This window comes from Pseudorasbora parva, chromosome 6 (genome assembly GCF_024679245.1).
Source record: "Pseudorasbora parva isolate DD20220531a chromosome 6, ASM2467924v1, whole genome shotgun sequence".
In the NCBI taxonomy this organism is placed as follows: Eukaryota; Metazoa; Chordata; class Actinopteri; order Cypriniformes; family Gobionidae; genus Pseudorasbora; species Pseudorasbora parva.
In genome coordinates this window covers 40,325,600-40,348,814 of record NC_090177.1, presented here as the reverse complement: position 1 = coordinate 40,348,814, position 23,215 = coordinate 40,325,600, and the positions used below count along the sequence as shown (strand labels likewise).

The following is a 23,215-nucleotide window of genomic DNA, read 5'->3' as shown; positions in this document are numbered from 1 at the left end:
CACAATAAATTGTTAGTCTTCATGCACCTTAACACTACCCTGAAAAGCCACATCAAGATGTTTGGTCTGGAAACTCTCCATTGACAGCTCAATCCGAGGGGCGGATAAACGGTCGTCTTTCAAACTCCCTCTGCACCCGATAGGATAGCGCTACACCAACCAGAGCAACGAAGGTGAAACGGAGCTCGTTGACAGATTAAACATTTGCCGTATCCGGTCAGCAAAACTCCGAACACATCTTCCCTTCTTAAGAATGACTTCAGTGCCGTTCTTTGTTCTTTTCTCAGAGAAAAGCTTAACTCCAAGTCTTCCAGAATCGCGATTCGCGGTCAAAGCTGATTCGAAAGACCACCGCTGTTCGCCAGTTTCTGTGTTTACTAGAAGCACGCAAACGCAACTCGGCCGTCGTCATTATGGCCCCGCCCACCGACTCTATACACGATGTGATTGGTCTGGCAAGAGTTAGGGGAATACAGCTCAGAAGGGTATTGAGAGTTGCTAGACGACACTTGCGGGCAGATTAAATTTGCTGCCGCTAGGGTGCTTCTAGATTTCTAGGCTTCCTTAACACTTGATGCCATGTTTTGATGAGCTGATTTTCTTACCAACAATAAAAATCTCATAATGTTAGGTATTTTTTTGTCTTGTCTTATTTCTTTCTCCTGTCTCTATAGTGGCAAGGGAGATGATCTGAGCTGCAATTCCTCCAACTGTCAGAGCCACATCAGGCAGGAAAACAAAGCAGCAGCTCTGCAGACACACACCCTGCTGCAGGTTTCTCAGCCACCAGCAGATGATGTCCTGCACAGAGTAAAAGAGTCTCACAAAACCAGAATGAAGAACAAGTATGAGACTTTATTTGAAGGAATCAAATTACAAGAGAATCAAACCCTGCTGAGCAGGATCTACACACAGCTCTACATCATAGAGGGAGAGAGTGAAAGAGTGAATGAAGAACATGAGGTGCTACAGATGGAGAAAAAAGCCATAACAAAACACTCACAAGACACTCCAGTCTACTGCAATGACATCTTTAAAGCCTCACCTGAACCAGGATATGAGGAGAAATACCAAATCAAGACTGTTCTTACTAAAGGCATCGCTGGAATTGGAAAAACTGTCTCTGTGCAGAAGTTCATTCTGGACTGGGCTGAGGGAAAAGCCAATCAGGATGTAGATTTCATGTTTGTGCTTCCATTTCGAGAGCTGAACTTGATTAAAGATCACCAGTACAGTCTTTACAGACTTCTGTTAGACTTTCATCCCGAACTTCAGGATCTGGACTCAAAGATTTATGAGGAGTGTAAAGCTATATTCATCTTTGATGGTCTGGATGAAAGCAGAATTACTCTGATGTTGTCAGACAGACAGAAAGTTTCTGATGTTACTGAGACTTCATCAGTGGACGTGTTGATCTCAAACCTCATTAAAGGAGATCTTCTTCCATCCTCTCACATCTGGATCACCTCCAGACCAGCAGCAGCCAGTCAGATCCCGTTTAAATACATCAGTCGTGTGACAGAAATCCAGGGATTTAATGACACTCAAAAGGAGGAATATTTCAGAAAGAAAATCAGTGACAAGCATCAGGTCAGCAGAATCATCTCACACATTAGAAGAACAAGAAGCCTTAACATCATGTGCCACATACCCGTCTTCTGCTGGATCTCAACCACTGTGCTTCAAAACATCCTTAAACAAGACTTCAGTGAAGAAATCCCTAAAACTCTGACTGAGATGTACATCTACTTCTTGCTCATTCAGACAAAAATAAGGAATCAAAAGTATGAAGAGAGCGATCCGGAGAAGCTCCTGGAGTCAAACAGAAAAATGATTGTGAAACTTGCTGAGCTGGCTTTCAAACAGCTGATGAAGGGCAATGTGATGTTCTATGAGGAGGACCTAATTGAGAGTGGCATAGATGTCACTGATGCCTCGGTGTATTCTGGGATTTGCACTGAGATCTTTAAGGAGGAATCTGTGATTTTTCAGAGGAAAGTTTATTGCTTCATACATCTGAGCTTTCAAGAGTTTCTTGCTGCTTTCTATGTGTTTTACTCATATATCGCTAACAGCATGCAAACACTGAAACTTCAGTTTAAGTGGTTCAGTTCTAGGAAGATCTCTCTTTGTGAGCTGCTAGAATTCTTAGTTGACCAAACCCTGTTGAATGAAGATGGACACCTGGATCTTTTCCTGCGGTTCATGCTGGGCATCTCACTAGAGTCCAATCAGAGACTCCTGCAGGGTTTTCTGACACACACAGAGAGCAGCTCAGAGAGCATCAGGAATACCACTCAATATATCAAATACACAATCAGAGCTGAAGATATCTCAGCTGACAGAACCATCAATCTTCTCCTCTGTCTGTTGGAAGTGAATGATCAGAATCTTAACAAAGAGATTCAGAACACTGTGAGATCAGACAAACACTCAGAGAATAAACTTTCTCTTGCTCACTGCTCAGCAATTGCCTACATGCTTCAGATGTCAGAGGAGGTGCTGGATGAGTTGAACCTGAAGAAATACAACACATCAGCGGAGGGCAGGAGAAGACTCTTACCAGCTGTGAACAACTGCAGAAAAGCTCTGTGAGTATTTTATGTGACTTCAAAATGTATTCAATAATGTAAATCCTTTATCAAGTTGACATTGTTTTCTTTTACATGTACAGTCATTTAAAGAATCTGGGGATGTTTTTAAAGGAAATAATTGTTTTAAATATCACAACAGCTAAAGAAATTATTTTACACCAAAATGAGAGTTGTCTTGTTGTTCAAAATTACTTTCTTCTGCATAGCACTAAAGAAGGTAGTTTTATGAATATCCTGTTGGGTGAATGTTATACATTGATTCACTTTAATGTTTGATAACGTTGGCCAAGAAACAGTGACTTGAATTTGACAGAGGTGCATTTCAACAGCTTGCAGTTGTGCAAGTTCTCCCACTTAAAAAGATGAGAGAAGCCTGTAATTTTCATCATAGGTACACTTCAACTATGAGAGACAGAATGAAACAAATTCCAGAAATTTACATTGTTTGATTTTTAAAGATTTTATCAGAAATTTATGGTGGAAAATAAGTATTTTGTCAGGGTTGGTTAAATGGATGAGAAGCGAGGACTCAATTGCAGAATGAATGGGCTCTTTATTATAAAAATCAAACAAAGCAAGATAAACAAAAACAACCCCGAGGGGGGAAAACAAGACTTGACTTGACTTGACTAGCAGGGAAACATGAGGTAAGTTTGACAACGATCCAGCACAGGACTGCAAACACAAGGAGATTAAATGGGGAGCAAACAAACGAGGGTAATGGGAAAAGACAGGTGGGGCAAATGAACCAATAATCAGGAAACAAGGTGGGTGGGGTTAGACAATCGACATGAGAGCACATGGGACAAAGAAACACATGAACATGTGCTCACACCAAACGTGACATGAACATGCAGTTAATGAAAACTGCATGTTCACACAAACACGACAACAAGAAAGCATGCAGCAAGTAAAACACCAGCTGCATGCTACACAACACAAAACACAGACAGGACAGCGCACACAGACACACACAACAACACAGTGCACAAGAATGAGCGCATGCTCATTCTGTGCACTCACAACAGAAGACAAAACACAAGGAGCATGAATGTCCGAATCCCAACACAAAACCGAAACCCAACTAGACAGAAGTGCTGGGACCCGAACACCACGCCCTACACAGAAAACGACAGGGACAGAAGAGCTTCAGCTTGAGCATGCTCAAAGCTGTGTGCTCACACAAGACAAGACAAAATACAGAAGTGTCAGGACTCTGTCACCAAACCAAGAGAAAGCTAGACCGAAGTGACAGAACCCTGACATATTTGGTCAATAACACAAGTTAATCTCAATACTTTGTTATATACCCTTTGTTGGCATTGAAAGAGGTCAAACGTTTTCTGTAAGTCGTCACAAGTTTTTTACACACTATTGTTGGTAGTTTGGCCCATTCCTCCATGCATATCTCTAGAGCAGTGATGTTTTGGAGCTGTCGCTGGGCAACACAGATTTTCAACTCCCTCCAAAGATTTTCAATGGGGTTGAGATCTGGAGACTGGCTAGGCCACTCCAGAAACATGAAATGCTTCTTACGAAGCCACTCCTTTGTTGCCCGGGCGGTGTGTTTGGGATCATTGTCATGCTGAAAGACCCAGTCACGTTTCATCATCAATGCTCTTGCTGATGGAAGGAGGTTTTTACTCAAAATCTCAGGATACATTGCCCCATTCATTCTTTCCTTTACACGGATCAGTCGTCCTGGTCCCTTTGCAGAAAAACAGCCCCAAAGCATGATTTTTTCACCCCCATGCTTCACAACTGGTATGGTGCAACTCAGCATTCTTTCTCCACCAAACACACAAGTTGAGTTTTTACCAAAAAGTTCTATTTTTTTTACATCTGATTATATGACATTCTCCTAATCCTCTTCTGGATAATCAAAATGCTCTCTAACAAACTTCCGACGGGCCTGGACATGTACTGGATTTAGCAGGGGGACATTTGGCACTGCAGGATTTGAGTCCCTGGTGGCGTAGTGTGTTACTGATGGTAGCCTTTGTCCCAGCTTTGGTCCCAGCTCTCTGCAGGTCATTCACTAGGTCCCCCTGTGTGGTTCTGGGATTTTTGCTCACCGTTCTTGTGATAATTTTGTCCCCACTGGGTGAGATCTTGCATGGAGCCCCAGATCAAGAGAGATTATCAGTGGTCTCACCTTCCATTTTCTAATACGCGCTCCCACAGTTGATTTCTTCACACCAACCTGTTTTCCTATTGCAGATTCAGTCTTCCCAGCCTGAAGTTTAAGTCTGACTGTTTGAGGTTGTGGACAGGTGTGGACAGGTGTCTTAGACCTAAATCTTGACTCACTGGGGACCAAAAGTCAGGAAACAAACTGGCTAAACCAACCATCTGCTAGCTGTGTCACGTCACCAGAGTCAGCTAAATCCCAGCACATAGAGACTCTTTCACCTAGATATTATCACATAGAGACTGTGTCTGTTCCCTGGATTAGTATATACAAAAAAACATCAAAACCATTCAACGGTAAAAATGTTATTGATGTCCAACAAATAAACAACAAATATAATACGGATGAACAAATGTAAAAAGGTCGGGTTGCTGAATATTCGATCCAAAAGCGCTTATTGTAAATTATATGATTATAGACCATAACCTAGATGTGCTGTGTTTGACAGAAACCTGGCTAAAACCTGACAACTACATTACTTTAAAGTAGGGATGTCCCGATCAGGTTTTTTTGCCCTCGAGTCCGAGTCATTTGATTTTGAGTATCTGCCGATACCGAGTCGCGATCCGATACTTCTATAATACATAAAAAAAGAATAAAGAAGAGCGAAAAAACGAACCAGGATGTTCCTTATTTTTTTTTTTTATTCACCTTATTTTAACATTCAACAACTCTATAACAAACAGAGCACTTCTGTGAGGTAGCTTGAACAATCAAGTAATAAATAACAAAAAATACTTCACTTTTGGATTTTAGTGGAACATTAGGCCTAAATATTAAAAAGTCTGGGACCGAAGTTGCGCAGAGCAGGAAGTACAATGGCAATATCAAAAGCACACCCATACTCTCACAGATGCAGAACAATTAATTATGTTGGTGTGAAATAAACAGTTATGGAAATTAAATAATCTGCTCCCAAAAATCCCGAAAAAAGTCTGTTAGTCTGTTAGAAGCCGCCGATCTCCGCTGTCAATCATGACATCACAGCCGGTTTTATAGCATCAAATAACTAACTAAAACTAAACTTATTTAAAAAAAGAAAACACTTGAAATGAAATCATCGTGATGATAACTGCCTACAATGACATAAACTAACTTTGGGGAAAAAATATTTGAAGTGTAATTTGATTGAAGTGTAATTACCAATGCTTTTCAGGTTTTTATAGGTCTAACATTAGTTTTTAGGAAGAGAAATTGAATAAAGTAGGCTAATGAAATGTAAAATAGCTGCATATTTAACTGTTTAAATGAAAGAATAATTCTCACAAAAGCTATTCAATCAAGAGCAGTGAGTGATTCCTTATCTTTTGTTTGACATTAAACAGACAGCAGTAAAGGCTACTGCCCCTTTAAGACCTAATGGAAGGCTCTGCGTCGTCTTTCTCGACTATATAAAGTCCTCTTAAGGCATATTCAGACTATGTCTGCTTGGATACTCATCAAGATGGACATGTTGACATACTTCTTGTGTGAGTTTGTCCGTTTAAGCACAAGACTTGAAAGAGAACTCAATATATGCGCGCTGTGAGACGAGTGCGCGCTTCCGGATGATGCACAAAGACAGATCAGCGCGCGCGTTCTCATTCGCGTATTCTGGCGAATGGATGATGATGGTGAAAATTACTGCTCATATTCGAACATACGGCAGCACTCGCATGCATTGAACAAAGTTTACACAGATAGACCGTATTGCCCACGTTTTTCTTTTATTAGTGCTGTAGTAATGTATCACTAAGGAGCCAGCATGTGTATCCATCTACAGAAACATACATAATCCATTATTTTCAAGTTACAACCCATATTGATGCGTCATCAGATGCGAGATGAACCGCGGTGCAAGTGCGCACCGTTTACTCGGCAACCCGGAATATACATCCGAGTCCTGATCGGGATGTGACCTCTGATTCCGATCGAGTCTGAAATCACGTGATCGGGCCCGATTTCCGATCACGTGATCGGATCGGGACATCCCTACTTTAAATGAGTGCACCCCCCAAGATTATTGTTATAAACATGAGCCACATCTGAAAGGTAAAGGGGGAGGTGTTGCTGTAATTTAAAATAATCTTCAGTCTTACTCAGAAGTCTAGTTTCAAATATAATTCCTCTGAAGTTTTGGTGCTCTATGTAACGCTGTGTGTAAATGATAAATCCCATTTGACATTTGTGTAGGCTACTGTATACAGGCCACCAGGGCACAATACAGACTTTATCAAAAAAGAATTTGCTGGTTTTCTATCAGAGTCAGCACTGGCTGCAGATAAAGTACTACCTGTTGGTGATTTTAATATCTATGTAGACAATGAAAAAGACACATTGGGATTGGCATTTAGAGACATTCAATAGACATAACTCTATTGGAGTTAGACAACGGGTATCAGGACCCACTCATCGCCGTAATCATACTCTAGATCTAATACTGTCACATGGAATAAATGTTAATACCTTTGAAATTCTGCAGCAAAGCGATGACATCTCAGATCATTACCTAATATCATGTATACTTAATTTAACTAAGGCTGCAAAGCCATCCCCTCACATTTCACATATGGCAGGATTATAACCGCTGCGACTAAAGATTGCTTTTTCCTTAATCTTCCTCATCAGTTCCATCTCCTCAGCATTGCAGATAGCCAAGAGGAACTTGATGTTGCAACAGAAACTATTGACTCTCTCTTTACTAGCACTTTAGACATAGTTGCTCCCCAATGCTTAAAGAAAATAATCCAACGCCGTGGTACAACGAGCACACTCGGGCCCTTAAAACAGCAGCCAGAAAAATGGAGCGCAGCTGGAAGAAAACAAAACTGGAGGTTTTTCGCAATTTGTGGAAAGAGAGCATGATTGCATACAGAAAGGCCATAAAACTGCTAGACATTCTCAACTGTTTTAGAAGAAAACAAACACAACTCTAGGTATTTATTCAATACAGTGGCTAAATAAACAAAAAAATAAAGCTTCAACTTTTGATATTTGTTAACAGCACAGCAGTAATGACTTTATGAACTTCTTCACTAGTAAGATTGATAATATTAGGAAACAAATTATAACCATGCAGTGTCACTAAGGAAAAATTACACTCATTCACTGATATAGGAGGAGAAAAATTGGCTAAACATTTTAAATAATCAAAATCAACAACATGTATGCTTGACCCTATACCAACTGGGCTATTAAAAGAGATACTTCCAGAGGTCATAGATTCTCTGCTTAATATCATTAATTCATCCTTGACATTATGTACCGAAAACTTTTAAGTTGGCTATAATTAAACCACTTATTAAAAAACGCAACTTGATCCTAAAGAATTAGTCAATTACAGGCCAATCTCGAATCTACCGTTTCTATCAAAAACACTGTAAAAGGCTGTGTCTTCACAATTATGTTCCTTTTTAGAAATAAATGATTTTAATGAGTTACAATGATTTACTCTTATCATCTGATTGTGGTTGTATCTCTCTATTAGTGTTACTCAATCTTAGCGCTGCATTTGATACTATCGATTACAACATTCTTTTGAATAGATGCGAAAATTATGTTGGCATTAGTAAAATTGCATTGGCATGGTTTAAATCATACTTATCTGACCGTTATCAGTTGGTAGCAGTAAATGAAGAGATGTCACACCAATCACAAGTTCAGTATGGGGTACCGCAAGGCTCAGTGTTAGGACCGTTGCTTTTCACCCTGTATATGCTACCACTGGGAGATATCATTAGGAAGCATGGCGTTAGTTTTCATTGTTATGCTGACAATATTCAGCTCTATATTTCTTCACGCCCTGACGAAACTTACCAATTCACAAGATTAACGGAATTGACGGAATTCAATTAAAAAATTTAATAAATAGTCATTTCCTGCAACTTAATTCAGATAAAACAGATGTTTTAATGTTTATGGGGCGCAGTATTGGAGGAACAGGGGAAACAGACAAGGAAGGAACAGACAAGGGAGGGGTAAACAAGGGAGGAATAGGGAAAATAAAAAGTTCAAGGGGCCATGATGGCCTGCACAGTTCAGGCGGCCAGGGCAGGAGCAGAGCAAGATGCCTGGGTGGTGCGAGAGGAGATTTCACCGGCACCGAGTCACCGGAACACGTTCCACCGGCGTTGTGGATGACACCCTGTGCTTCTCCCAAGCATTCAGGACTGCCACCATGAAGCATCCCATTACAGCACTCCAGGCTGTGTCTGGACTCGGGACCACCAGAACTGGGACCACCGGAACACGATCCACCGGCTCAGGGACCACCGGAACACGATCCACCGGCACAGGGACCACCGGAACACGGTCCACCGGCACAGGGACCACCGGAACACGGTCCACCGGCACAGGGACCACCAGAACACGGTCCACCGGCACAGGGACCACCGGAACACGGTCCACCTGCACAGGCACCACCGGAACACGATCCACCGGATCATGAGCCATCGGCACAGGGACCACCGGCACACGATCCACCGGAACACGATCCACCAGAGTTGTGGATGACACCCTGTGCTTCTCCCAAGCATGCAGGACTGCCACCACGAAGCATCCCATTACAGCACTACCGGCTGTCTGGACTCGGGACCACCGGAACTGGGACAACCGGAACACGATCCACCGGCACAGGGACCACCGGAACACAATCCACCGGCACAGGGACCACCGGAACACGATCCACCAGCACAGGGACCACCGGAAAACGGTCCACCGGCACAGGGACCACCGGAACACGATCCACGAGCACAGGGACCACCAGAACAAGATCCACCGGCACAGGGACCACCGGAACACGAGCCATCGGCACAGGGACCACCAGCACACGATCCACCGGAACACGATCCACCGGAGTTGTGGATGACACCCTTTGCTTCTCCCAAGCATGCAGGACTGCCACCACGAAGCATCCCATTACAGCACTCCAGGCTGTGTCTGGACTCGGGACCACCGGAACTGGGACCACCGGAACACGATCCACCAGCACAGGGACCACTGGAACACGTTCCACCAGAACCGGGACTACTGGAACACAATCCACCAGAACCAGGACCACCGGAACACGATCCACCGAAACTGGGACCACCGGAACACAATCCACCGGAACTGGGACCACCGGAGTTGTGGATGACACCCTGTTCTTCTCCCAAGCATGCAGGACTGCCACCACAAAGCCTCCCATTACAGCCCTCCAGGCCATGTCTGGACTCGGGGCCCGCGGACTTGGGACCCCCGGAACTGGCACCGAGGGAGACCTTCTCTGCTGAGTCCGATGGTCAGATCGTTCTGTCACGTCACAAACACAAAGGAAAATGGTCCGAGGACTCAAGTGCAAGGAAAGGTGATTTATTTACAACATAAAACATAAACTCAAAACAAAACACACGAGGGGGCAAAATACATAATCAAACATAACTCAAAACAACTCAAAACATACCAACTTGGAAATCACAGAGAACGGGAGACGAAAACATGACAACGATCTGACCAAGACTGACAAACACCAGGAGCTTATAAAAGGGAACAAATGCGGCAGGGAACGAGGGAACACAGGTGGGAGAAATCAAACACTATTTAGATAACAAGGGGGAGGGATCAGACAATGACAGAAGCACAAATGGCCATACTAACAAAACCCACATGGACAGGTATGTGACAATATATAGCGTTAACATGAAAATGACAGATGGCAGAGGAGAACCACGCATTAGCTCATTTGCCATTTCCACTTCCTTTTTATAGTTTATTTACTTTTCATGTGTTTTGATTGTGGATTTATTATAAAATAAATGCATACAATTTTAGCAATTTTATTGCACTGAAGTGTGTAGCAAGATTAAAATCACAAAGTCTAATGCCATTTACATGAAAGGAATTTCATACGCCTAGATTTTTTACGATGGATGGCAAACCGTCTTAAATTGTTACCGAATCAATTATGTAAACTGGATTTATGTAGACAAAGAACTACACAGATGCAGATATTATAATTTATCAATACATTTTGATAGTGGCACTGCTATGGATTGAAGAATGCTCTGAATAATGCTGACTAAAATATGGGGAAATAGGTTTTCATATAAGTTTTAAAGGTGACTGAGGCGATCACAAACATATTACGGAGCTAATGGGAAACTTTAAGTGTAGCTGGATAAAGTGTATTAGGATAATGCAACAGAATTTGATTTGGCTGTACAGCCACTCCGGAGAAAAATATGTCATCTAGCTCATTTCAATTATCATATAGTGTCAATGTGGGTGGTTCAGTAATATAGTTGAATATTTAGTGTCCCACACTAAGCAAGCCAAAGGCAAAAGAGGCGATGGTGGCAAGGAACCAAAACTCCATCAGGTGACAGAATGAGATGGAGATGGAGATGAGAAACCAGGCTCAGTTGAAGTGCCAGTTCTTCTCTGGCTGACAAACAAGCAGTGTATGATTATGATTCTGGCAACATTACAAATCAGAAGTCATGTTAAATCCGAACATTCAGAGTATTTGTCCAGTTTCATCTGATTGAAGATCAGAATCATCACACAGGAGACGGGTTTGTTGAGGATCAGTGCTAGATGTCCTGTCGGTGAGGCCTTCACAGGGGAGAGTCTAGTCGACATGGTCTCGGCAGACACTCAGGGATAGGTTGGTTGCGTCCAGGCTTTGGTCCACCATTTGATCTTGATTTGGCCCGGATCTGCAGTAAACCTCGGGATAAACAAAGAGACTAATATTAGTGTAGATGCTGTTCTCTTATGATGTATCGAGTCCATCAGGTGTTATGGGAAGTGTTCCCGGTTCCGGCTGACCTAGTTAATGCAGCCTAACAATAAATTGATTGTTGAATAATATAAATTGATAATGTTTTATGCGTATGACATAGTAAAGGGATGCGTTTTAATCTAGATTTAAACTGACAGAGTGTGTTTGCTTCCTGAACAATGTTAGGAAGACTGTTCCAGAGTTTAGGTGCTAAATAAAAGGATCGAACCTTACGAAAGGAAAATATATTTACCAATATATTTTCTTGAAATATATTTTAATATATGGAATAATATATTGATGGTATTATAAAATATATTATATATTCATGCAATATATTGCAAAATATACAAATGATTGGCGCTTTCAATATATTGAAATATATTGGAAAATATAAATATTAAATCCCACATATGTGAATATATTGCATGATATTTTCAAATATATTGCAATATATTTTTGTTTCATAAGGGGACCCCCTGCAGTTGATTGAGTTTTAGAGTAATTGTTTGTATCAAATAAATACCTAGGGTTGTATTTTTGTTATCTTCTAAAGCCCTATTCGGACTGGATTAGTTTAACATGGGGACGTGGGGGTAAAGTAATTATTACCAGAGGTTCTCGGTGATTTTAGTCCCGTCCGAATATGCCATCTCGGTAATCATTACGGAGAATGTCAGTAAAGATTACCGAGACTTTAACCTTCTGTAAAAAGGTCCGGAAAAATTACCTCGGGTAATACTAATCCCGTTCGAATAGACCTGCTGTAAAAATGTATGGTAAAATTCCGTCATTTCCTGTTTAAAAGTTAAAAAAGAGCACTTTTTGCGACCATGGAGGCGCTTGAAGCATTCGGTTGCGTTGTAGGTGGTGGGACAAATCTGTGGCAAATGTCCAGTATTTTCCGCATTTTATGTAAAGCAAAAAGAAGATCAAAAGCACTTAGAGGCACAACACTTATTTTAGCTCTAGGAAAGTGTCTATTACCAACATAATCCAATCAGAATCGTTAGACTGGACCTAACTGTTTATTAAAACACACATATATATTGGAGACGGAGTTCAGACTGGCGCTCAGGTTGTGTTTGCTCACGTGATAACGGTAACGTCATACGCACATGACGTCAAGGAGGTTTTTTATTTATGCAATCATGCTCTCTTTCCACTAAATGCAAAAAAAACTCCAGTTTTGTTTTCCTCCAGCTGCCCTCCATTTTTCTGGCTGCTGTTTTAAGGGCATGGGTCTGCTCATTGTACCCTGGCGTTTGACTCTTTTCTTTAATCTTCTTTAAGCGCCACAGAGCAACTGTGTCTAAATTGCTGGTAGAGAGAGTCAATAGTTTCTGTTGCAACATCAAGTTATATTTGCCATATTTGAAGCGAGAGGATGGCTTTGGGGCCTTAGTTAAATTAAATATACATGATACTAGGTAATAATCTGAGATATCATTGCTCTGCAGCATAATTTCAATGGTATCAACATTTATTCGTGGCAGCATTTTCAATATGGGGCGACAGTGGCTCAGTGGTTCATGTAGGTTGTCTACAAACCAGAAGGTTTCAATCCCCGGTTCCACCTGACCAAGTGTCGAAGTGTCCATGAGCAAGACACCTAACCCCAGCTGCTCCCGACGAGCTGGATGGTGCCTTACATGGCTGACATCGCCGTCGGTGTATGAATGGCTGTATGTGAGGCAAAAATGTAAAGCGCTTTGCATAAAAGCGCTATATAAATGCAGTCCATAAATGCAGTCCATTATTCCATGTGACAATATTAAGTCTAAGTATGATTAAGGAATGAGTGGGTCCTGACGTGTTGTCTAACTCCAGTAGAGTTTAGAATGTCTCTAAATGCCAATCCCAATGTGTCTTTTTCATTGTCTACATGGATATATTACAATCACCAACAATAAGTACTTTATCTGCAGCCAGTGCTTACTCTGATAGAAAATCTAACATCATTAGTGCTGACATGAATAATAATCTTAGAGAATTAACAATTAGCATTATCCAGCTATTTTACTTTGATGTCAGGCGCTCTGGCTCCGGTAAACATGTGACTATGGTGGCTGGTGTCTCTATTTTTACATTCTGTGTAATAGACTCGCCAATAACTATGACACTTTCAACAGGATCCTCAGTGGGTGTGCACTAAATGGGGAGAACCTGTTTAATGTTCTAATCGTAACGGAAGAGTGTTTTATTTTTGTTTTTTTATCTCTGGTGCCGGAAACGAACAATGTACAGTTCATTAAGCTAGTCACATTCAAAGCAGTGTCTAAAGCCCTTGCATTCTTACTATTCTCAATTAAAGTTTGGATGCGTGTCTCTAATTCTGAAATCTTCTGTATCAGCCTGACTATCTTCCTGCATTTATCACATGTGAAGGCCTGTTCGCTGACTGAGAAGGTTATACTAAACATGTGACAGCCAGTGCAAGTGACAATAACAGGAAAAGATGGCATGACTCACCATGTTTGTTGAATAATCCAACTCCCCAGAGTTGTTTGATGGACTTGGATAAGGCGTTAGAAAGAAAAACAGGAGACCGGGATGCACAGATGTCAGGCTAACAGGCTATTAAATTTTGAACACGTTGCAATGGTGATTTATTAAAGCTAAAGATGTCAGATTTAATTTTATTGGCAATATTAGACAACATTGTGATGAGTAAATTCGATTTAACAGTATAAACAACAAGGAATGATATCAAATAGATTCAAAAGCAAAGCTGCACATTTTGTCTTCCTTATGTGCCCTGGACCTTTTGTGCTTATATATTTCATTTATGTTACAGACTTGCAGGCTGCAATCTCACTGATGTATGCTGTCAAAGTGTGGCCTCAGTTCTACAATCACCAGACTGCCCCCTGAGAGAGATGGATTTAAGTAATAATAACCTGCAGAATCCAGAAATTCTTTTTTTACAATTTTTAAACTACTCCCGGAGAGAGAGACACCCGCAGGATATAGGAATGGAGCTGCTTTTTGTTGGACTGAAGAGTCCACAATGTCAACTAGAAAAACTGAGGTATTTGTTATGAAATTAAACGTGCACACAAATGCCTTCTGCCCTGTTCCTTACCTAGGATGTTGTAAGCCATGTTACAGAATAGAAGAGTAATAGTAGGAGACCACTTCAGTAGAACTGTAAGAAAAATTGCCTACTACGTATGCAACCACCAATGGATAGGACCAGGTACGTGCAAAATACAGTCTTGTTCTGTGTTGTTTTGAGGGAGTCATAAGAGCTCTACCTTCCTGCAACATTTATTTTCGACCCTAATCAAACACATTTGAAGCTAACAAAGAACATTTAATGTTCTTCGGGAACATTTAATAATTGAAGAAAGGTGTGTTAGAGCAGACTATGAAACTTCCCAAACCACCATCCTGGATGCCTCTTTCTCTTCTGGAAAAGAAAAACTCCTTAAGGTTTATGGTTTATTCGGTGGCCTATTCCAGCAATTTCATGGATCTGTTTGTGGATCTCACTTGATCCCATTCTCTAATCTTGAGTGCCCTGTTACTCTTACCACCTTAAATGAATGCCCCCTAAGACATGGCAATATTGCAATGTCCAGCTCTGCAGAAAAGTGAACAACTCTGCCTTAGAGCCTGTGCTTCTATTCAGGGGGAAAACATTTTTTTAATTCCACATGATGTCCAAGAGTGGCATGCATAATCTATTCTTTGTTGAGTTTTTTTTAATAACAAACTTTATTCAATCATAATAACAAAAACGTAAATATTACACCAATTTCAAATCCACACAAGATCAAAAAAATAACTCCTCCTCCACAACCGTACAACAAAAAGAAATTTTAACATCACTGTAGTTTAAAAGTTTCTATATCTTTTATTGCTTTATAAAACTTAAATTTATGAAGTCATCTTATGTGACGCTCTCCCAAAGTATTTAGTTGTATTGTCAATAACATTCAACATGAATGGAAAATGAGCGAATGCAACTAAGAAGAACAATGACTGCAGAAGTGGAGGAAATGACGCAAAAGTCTATTAAGAAATGCCTCAACCTTTTGCCCGCCCACCTGTTTTTTTTTTTTTTTGCTTTGACAAAATGTTACTTAAACCAGTCAAGTAATGTTTACTTGGGTTTTCTGACTGAGTAACAAATGCAAAATGCAGAATTTTCTTTGGTAAATTGGTGCAGTTTTTGCCATTGCCAGACATTGTACTTTAACAAACTCTTCCAAGAGATTTAATTATTTCAACATCATATTTGACAGTCTAATCTAAAGGCCTTTGTGACATTAAATTGTGAAGATCTTGAGTTTTTGCTGGAGGGCGTGTCCATCTGACTACATTGTGACTAACCTTATATAAACATGCAATATCGTTGATGAAGACAAGTCTCAAATGTAGACTGAATGACACTTTAAGCAGAACATCTCAAATGGAGATTGCTGAAATGCAGCTTACTTGTTTATTGTTGTTTTCAGATCATCCGCGCGCGCGCGAGAGAGAGAGGGCATATTTGAGCGATTTTCAAATATTATCCTGTTTAAATGCATATTGCCTGTCATGCACAGTTGCCCTGAAGCCACCGGGGTGGCGGTGCCATCGGATCGGGCCCGTTAATTTAAATTGTCCTTCTATTTTTTCAGTCACTCCTTCCCAGTTTGTTGGGTATTTGAATTCTCAAGATGTACTCCTAGATATTTAAAACCTTCCTTCTTCCAAATCACCCGATTAGGTCATTTTGGTAGCCCTTCCTCCCATTTCCCAACAGCCAGTGCTTCACTCTTCTCCCAATTAACTTTTGCAGCTGAACTGAAGCGTTCAACAGAGCTGGTTAATGTCTTGTTGCCCATTTATCATAACCATTGCATAATCAGCACAAGCTGAAATTTGAGGTACAGTATATTGTGATACAACATTAAACCTTTAATCTTGTTTCCTAGTTTATTCAGAATTGGTTCAATAGCTACGAATACCAGACACACAACATTTTCTGATCCCTCTACTAACTTTTAAATGGACACTCAAACCCCCATTGACTTTCATTAAACTTTCAGGGTCCTGGTACAACACTTTTATCATACCAATAAAACCAGAACTATAACCAAAACTATATAGGGTGTCCCATAGATGCAGGTGTTCAACTCTATTTAATGCTTTTTTTCTTGGTCAATAGAGATAAACACCAAATTTAACCCTAAAAGACTTGAAATATATAAAACATCTTGTATTATACAGACATTATCATCATAGAAAGGACTTTAAGATCAGAAAATAGCAAACTCACAGGTTGCTAGTTTGTTATCTCCTGCAAATCACCCTTTTTTAAGTAGCAATGTGATTACTACTCTCCTACAACTCAAAGACAAAGAGCCATCAGCCAGACATTCATTTAGGACTGCCAGCAAGTCCTCGCCCAGCACAGCCCAAAATTCTTTATAAAACTCAGCAGGGAGTCCTTTCCCAGGAGCTGTTCCACTCTCTGTACCATTCAGAGCAGTCAGAAGCTCCTCTTCAGAAAGAGGACTCTCCAGCTCTGCCTTTGAGTCCTCCAATACATTTGGCAGACCTTCATAGAAGCCAACAGATAACAGACTCTTCCTTTCTATATTCACTACTATACAATTTGTCATAGAACTGTACAGATTGTTTTCTAGTATCAGATATCTTTGTTAATTCTTGCCCATTGTTAAAGGAGTGAATATAACGACTGCCAATTCAAGACTAAAGACAAACTTTAGATGGGCCATCCGTTCGCATTAAATTCTGGAAGCGAGATCAGACCAGAGCCCATTGTGCTTTTAATTCTGAGCTTTAAGTTTTAAGTGTCTCGATGTCGCTTCCTTCCCTGCTAACCTCTGCTAACCCTTGTGCCTCCATTATTTCAGATTAAAAATAAATAATTGACCTAGTGATGTCCCGAAAGACACTTAGGGTGTACTCACACTAGGCATGGTTGCCATAAACCGGGCCCGAGTACGATTGTCCCCCCTCCCCACTCCCCCTCTGGCCTGCACTCACATAGGGTTTCAGCATTCATGCCGGCACACGCTTACGTTATTATGGTGCAACGGTTTCAGGATAAACAGGAAGAGCGGTTTTCTTTGTGGATCATTTTGTGTCGTTTGGTCCACGGTGGTCCACAGCCCTCCCACAGCCTGTTGTTAAACAGAGGTGTCGCCGTAGTGGCGCAAAAATTTTCATGTAATCGTGCTGCTTGTATGAGGAGGTTTGCAAGGTACCAGCTGAAGGGCAGCAAGGACTTTGCAGCTTTGATTACGGACTCCAGCACAGTAAGCGCTCACACTGCATGCAAACCACACCCGAGTCCAACTGAACCGTGCTCTGGCCCACCTCTTTCAAGCGGGCCAATTTAAAATTATTCTAGAAAAAAAGAAAAAAAACATCTCTGAAATTCACATCGCTTAACAGGGAAGTGGTAAAATGCCAATATGCACTTTCACTTTATATTCATTACATGTGACTAGACAATCTTTAAAAAAAAAAATACAGTTGGAATAATAAAACAACTTTTCACAACATTAAACACAACATTAACACAAATGCTGCCTAAAGCAATACAACATATCCAATCTGGCTACTTGTATGGCTCTGTACCGACATGTTTTGTCTTACATTATTATTTAGATCCCTCCATAAATCACATAAGCCTTTTGTCTCAATTAATTCATTTCATATATAACTTGAAGCTGCATTGGGTTCTGTATAATCTCTGTCTAATCTGTAATTCTCTGTCCCAACTAAAGTCCCCACCCAAAAAAAGAAAATCATTAGCAATATTTTTGAGAAAGAGTACTCTTCTGTTACCATTTGTAACCAAACTAAGACAGTTTGAGCTTAACCCAGGACAGGGGACCTCAACCCACCCCTGATTTATACCCCTTTTACATAATGTCAGTGTTGTTGTATTTCACATTTTGCCCCACTTTCTGGACCTGAAGCTACTACTATGGAAAAGTACATTCAGTTCTCATTTGCTGCTGGCCTAATTCGATGTTCCAAGTCTTTGTACATCTTTGTGGGGAGGATAGAGGTATCAATTCTCCATTGACTATTATTGTTTAAGCAAAGTCACAATAAGGCAACTTTATCCCCTTCCACCAACAACCCTTGCTTTTAAACAAATCCAGAGGTCTGCAATGTCTTTACCCAAATGATCAGGGAGAGGGAGAGGGAGATTAGTGGCTCTAACATTCCTATTAACCCCTACAATTATTCAGTGGTGCTTTTGGACTGATCAACCCGCAGTTATCTTCCAGACTCTGTCCTGCATGCTTTGCACGATAAAGAAATATCTACTACTACTGAACACTACAACTTGGGGATCCGTCTTAGTCAGTCAGTCTTTCCTATGGCTTTTTCTACTTGTCCAATGGCCAGACAGAAAAACCATACAGGAGGGTTTTTAATGTATTTATAGTTTTGATCTAATTTGTGTCTCTGTTTTGTAAAACTTGCTCTGTAATTCTTTACATTCTCCAGTGATTTCTCCTATTTGATTGTGAGATTTATTAATTTAACATATTTGACCTTTTGGTTTTTGTTGCTTTTTTTCTAGATTGAGCAACTGTAATCTCACTGATCAATCCTGCAAAGGCTTGGCCTCAATTCTACAATCATCAAACTCACTGAGAGAGCTGGACCTGAGTAAGAATGACCTACAGGATTTAGGAGTAAAACTGCTCTGTGTTGGACTGAAGAGTCCAAACTGCACACTAGAGATACTGAGGTATTAAAGAACATTACTTGGATTTGGATTGGAAATTAGATTCTGAAGTTAATTTTTAGTTTACATATCAAAGTGTTTGTTGGCATGTACATTTATGTAAAATGACACTGAAATATCCTGTTCTCTCTCTGTGTCTTTTGATATGATACATGTTTAAAGTGTGTCTGAGAGCTAAGCTTTACTCTAGATGAATCTGTAGTGAATGATGGATAAAATATCTGCTAAATAAACAATGGGCCATTTATTGAAGGTTGGAAGGTATATGACAGAAATTAGTATGAAACGGAAACTTTTGTCTAAACATTTAAGATGGCTTGTAAGAAAATTATGAGAACTTGCTAAAGTTTGTAAGAAGACATACTTGCTGACCACATCTACAGTAACTTTGTGTACTGCGTGACATTACCTAGAATGTTGATGATATTCTCTGGTCTCACACAGACTAGAGACTGTAAAAAGTGTTTTGTGTGTCTTTGTAGATTGTCCGGCTGTATGGTCACAGAGGAGGGCTGTTGCTATCTGTCTTCTGCTCTAAGGTCTAACCCCTTACACTTGAAAGAACTGGATCTCAGCTACAATAACCCAGGAGAAACAGGAGTGAAGCTGCTCTCTGATTTACTCAATGATCTACACTGTAGATTGGAGAATCTCAAGTATGTTGGGCATTAATATTCACCTTTTGCTGTGTTTATGTTGGGTGTAAAGAAATGTATGTGAATGTGTGTGGATGCTATGACATGTAATCCACTGTCTTCTGAGTTAATACAGCATATTTCAGTTGTAAGGGCCTTTCACACCGGACATATAATGAAAAAGTGAAGTGAAAAAGTGAATATTTTGCGTGCGAATGGTTCGTGTCAAAACCATTCACATCAGCCGCGACGCAAATTTGCGATGTCTGTGGCGTTTCGGAGCTCCAACATTCAAAAACTTTCGCGCCGACAGCTGAGAAAATATCATCCAGAAGGCGAGTGTGACAAGGTGGATGAGAGAGAGACGTGGAAGGAGCGAGCGAGACCGGTATGTGATGGCGAATGAGCGACACCTGCGAGGCACACAGGTCTCGAGTCCTCTCATGAGGGAGCTTGGAGGCATATAAGGACGAACGACACCAGTCAAGGACGAGAGAGGACCAGGCCTGGAGTTAATGTTGTGGTTTTGATTATGTTTTATTATCTGTTTGCAGGCAGTCGTCCGTGAGCGGCTGCCCACGTTACTTTCATTTTGTGTATTTATTTATTTGATTAAATGCTTTGAATGTTCGCCGGTTCCCTCCTCCTTACTTCCCATATCTACGAACGTTGTTACAAAGAGCTTTTTATTTTTCAACACAACACATGACCACTGGTATTTCTGTCATTCTAGTCTCTTGACTCATAATGTAAATGCACATAATGTAATAAAAATATCATTATTGTTGTAATAAAATGTTCAAAAATTATTATTTTCAAAACAAAAGAAAATATTGAGCACATAATGTAATTACCATTTTTACTCAAGATTTTATTGCATTTTTAAGAAAATTACATCGTTAACATTTTATTATTTATTACAATAATAATGATATTTTTATTACATTATGTGTATTTACATTATGAGTCAAGAGACTAAAATGATAGAAATGCTAGTGGTCATGTGTTGTGTTGAAAAATGAAAAGCTCGTTGTACAGTCATTACAGGATATGTGTTATATAAGTAACAAGTGTGTGAGTGAAAACTTTTACTTTTATCTACTTTTTTCCCATCTTTCTGGAATTTAACCTATGACTTTGTCATTATTACCAACATGCTCTGCTGATTATTTCTATGTATTTTCTTGTATCAAAATACATAGAAATAAGAAATAACTTGAATGTGATCTTTTTTTATAGTGTGGATCATGCTGGGGAGGTATTGATTACAGCAGGGTTACACAAGTGTAAGTCTTCATGAACACACACAAACACACACACACGTTTGTGAAGTTGCGGGGAGATTCCATAGGCGTAATGATTTTTTTTACTGTACACCCCATATTTTCTATCCCCTTAAACTGCCTCTACCCCTAAACCTACACACACACACAACCACGCACGCACACGCGCGCACACTCACACACACACACACGAACACACACACACACACCTTTTGCTATTGCTTTTTGTTCTAAATGTTATTCCTCTAATGTTTCTTCTTGTGGTCAGATGCCTGTAATCTCACACTGGATCCAAACACAGTAAACGTTCATCTCCGTCTGTCTGAGGAGAACAGAAAGGTGACACGTTTGGAGGAGCAGCAGTCATATCCTGATCAACCAGAGAGATTTGATTACTTTCCTCAGGTTATGTGTAGAGAGAGTCTATCAGGACGCTGCTACTGGGAGGCTGAATGGAGTGGGTGGAGGGGGGTTGTTATAGCAGTGGCACATAAAGAAATGAGCAGGAAAGGAGGAAGTGACGATTGTAGGTTTGGATTCAATGAAAAGTCCTGGAGCCTTGATTGTTCTGGTGACATTTTCACTGTCTGGCACAACAAAAACAGCACTGACATACCTGACTCATACCCCTCTAAGAGAGTAGGAGTGTATCTGGACTGTCCCGGTGGAACTCTGTCCTTCTACAGCATCGCTAAAACACACACACTCACACACATATACACATTTCACTCCAAATTCACCGAACCCCTCTGTGCTGGATTTAGGGTTTTTATTGACTCCTCGTTGTCTTTTGTGTAAATTTCTCCAAACACTGTTAATTTTGTCAATGAAATTACTGATGAAAAAGGTTGCTACCAACGTTTTATTTTTATTTGTTATCAACAATAAAGACAACATATCAATGAGAAACAGCATGACACTTAAACATCTGAATTTTCAATTAAATCAATTTAAAAATGACCACAATGTGTTATAAGTATGTGGTTGTTTCTTATAATTCAAAAAAAGAAATCGACCTGATTTAATTGAATGAACACAAGTAAACTTAACTAACTTACCTGTACATAATATATGAGATTATTCAGATATACACATTTCACACAAATGCGCACATAAACTTGAACTGTTACATTAACTACACTTTAAAAAAATATTTAAAAAATAAGTTACCTGTTTGCCCTAAAATTTGGAGTTCATTTTGAGTCGACAACCTTTATTCAAATATTATTAAAAGATTTTGTAAGCATATTGGGTAATTGTGTGTGTTTTATGTGTGATGACATGTGGTTCAGATACAATATTTTGAATTTCTATTTATTAAACTAATTTCCTTCATTGTATCAACTCAAATTTTAATTTCAATAAACTAAAAATTAAGGAAACCAGGTTACTTACGTTTTTTAGTGAAACCAACTTTTTACAGTGTAGTAATTCACTACTTTATTTTACAATTTTGTACTCCTAATGTTGTTTCAAGAGCTCACGTTTTCACAAGGACAATTTGTTAATGCGTTTTTATTTCATTTGAGATGTTATGTTTTTATAATTTCGGAATAATTGTTTTAATTCTGCATTATCTCAGAATAAAATGTCATTTTAATGATTTTTTTCTATTCTTTTATTACAAAATGAAGGAAAATTACAACTAAATATTGACTGAATTTAAGCAAATAAGCATTTTTCTTTTTGTTAATATAATGTTTTTATGTAACCCCAAATGTTTTTATTACCTTTTTATCACCTCTTATGCATGTTTCAGACATTTCGTCTCTAATAAAACAATATGCTTCATACTTTGTCTTATCCAGATTTAATGTTTCTTTTCGACAAGTTTAGCATTTTCTTATTTTCTTGTGGTGTTGATGTTTCTATTTTAAATTTCTTGTTTCAATAATGTTTAATATAGTTTTATCTAAAATGATGTTTGTTATTGACATTTTTCAACATTAATATGTATTTGGAGGAACTTTTATCTAAAATATTCAAATTAAAAGGTGCAGCTCCTCCACTTTTCAAGAATGAATTTGTACTAAGAAAAATACAT

The 23,215-nt window shown here is 39.7% G+C and overlaps 1 protein-coding gene across 1 annotated transcript; it reads left to right on the top strand.

The window, feature by feature from the left end:
- Positions 1-826: 826 nt before the first annotated feature.
- On the top strand, positions 827-22,130 carry LOC137079417 (NLR family CARD domain-containing protein 3-like). The gene is made up of 7 exons (XM_067447377.1): positions 827-2,591; positions 14,322-14,413; positions 14,477-14,555; positions 19,086-19,256; positions 19,736-19,909; positions 21,128-21,174; positions 21,440-22,130. Exons 1-7 carry the CDS (start codon positions 835-837, stop codon positions 21,967-21,969), a joined length of 2,850 nt encoding a protein of 949 aa, XP_067303478.1. The 5' UTR covers positions 827-834; the 3' UTR covers positions 21,970-22,130.
- The last annotated feature ends 1,085 nt before the right edge of the window (positions 22,131-23,215 follow it).

Coding starts and splice junctions, on each gene's coding strand:
- LOC137079417 (XM_067447377.1), top strand. CDS start 835: ATGAAGAACAAGTATGAGACTTTATTTGAAGGAATCAAATTACAAGAG. Junction 19,257..19,735: donor TGCACACTAGAGATACTGAG/GTATTAAAGAAC, acceptor GTGTCTTTGTAG/ATTGTCCGGCTGTATGGTCA. Junction 21,175..21,439: donor TACAGCAGGGTTACACAAGT/GTAAGTCTTCAT, acceptor TCTTGTGGTCAG/ATGCCTGTAATCTCACACTG.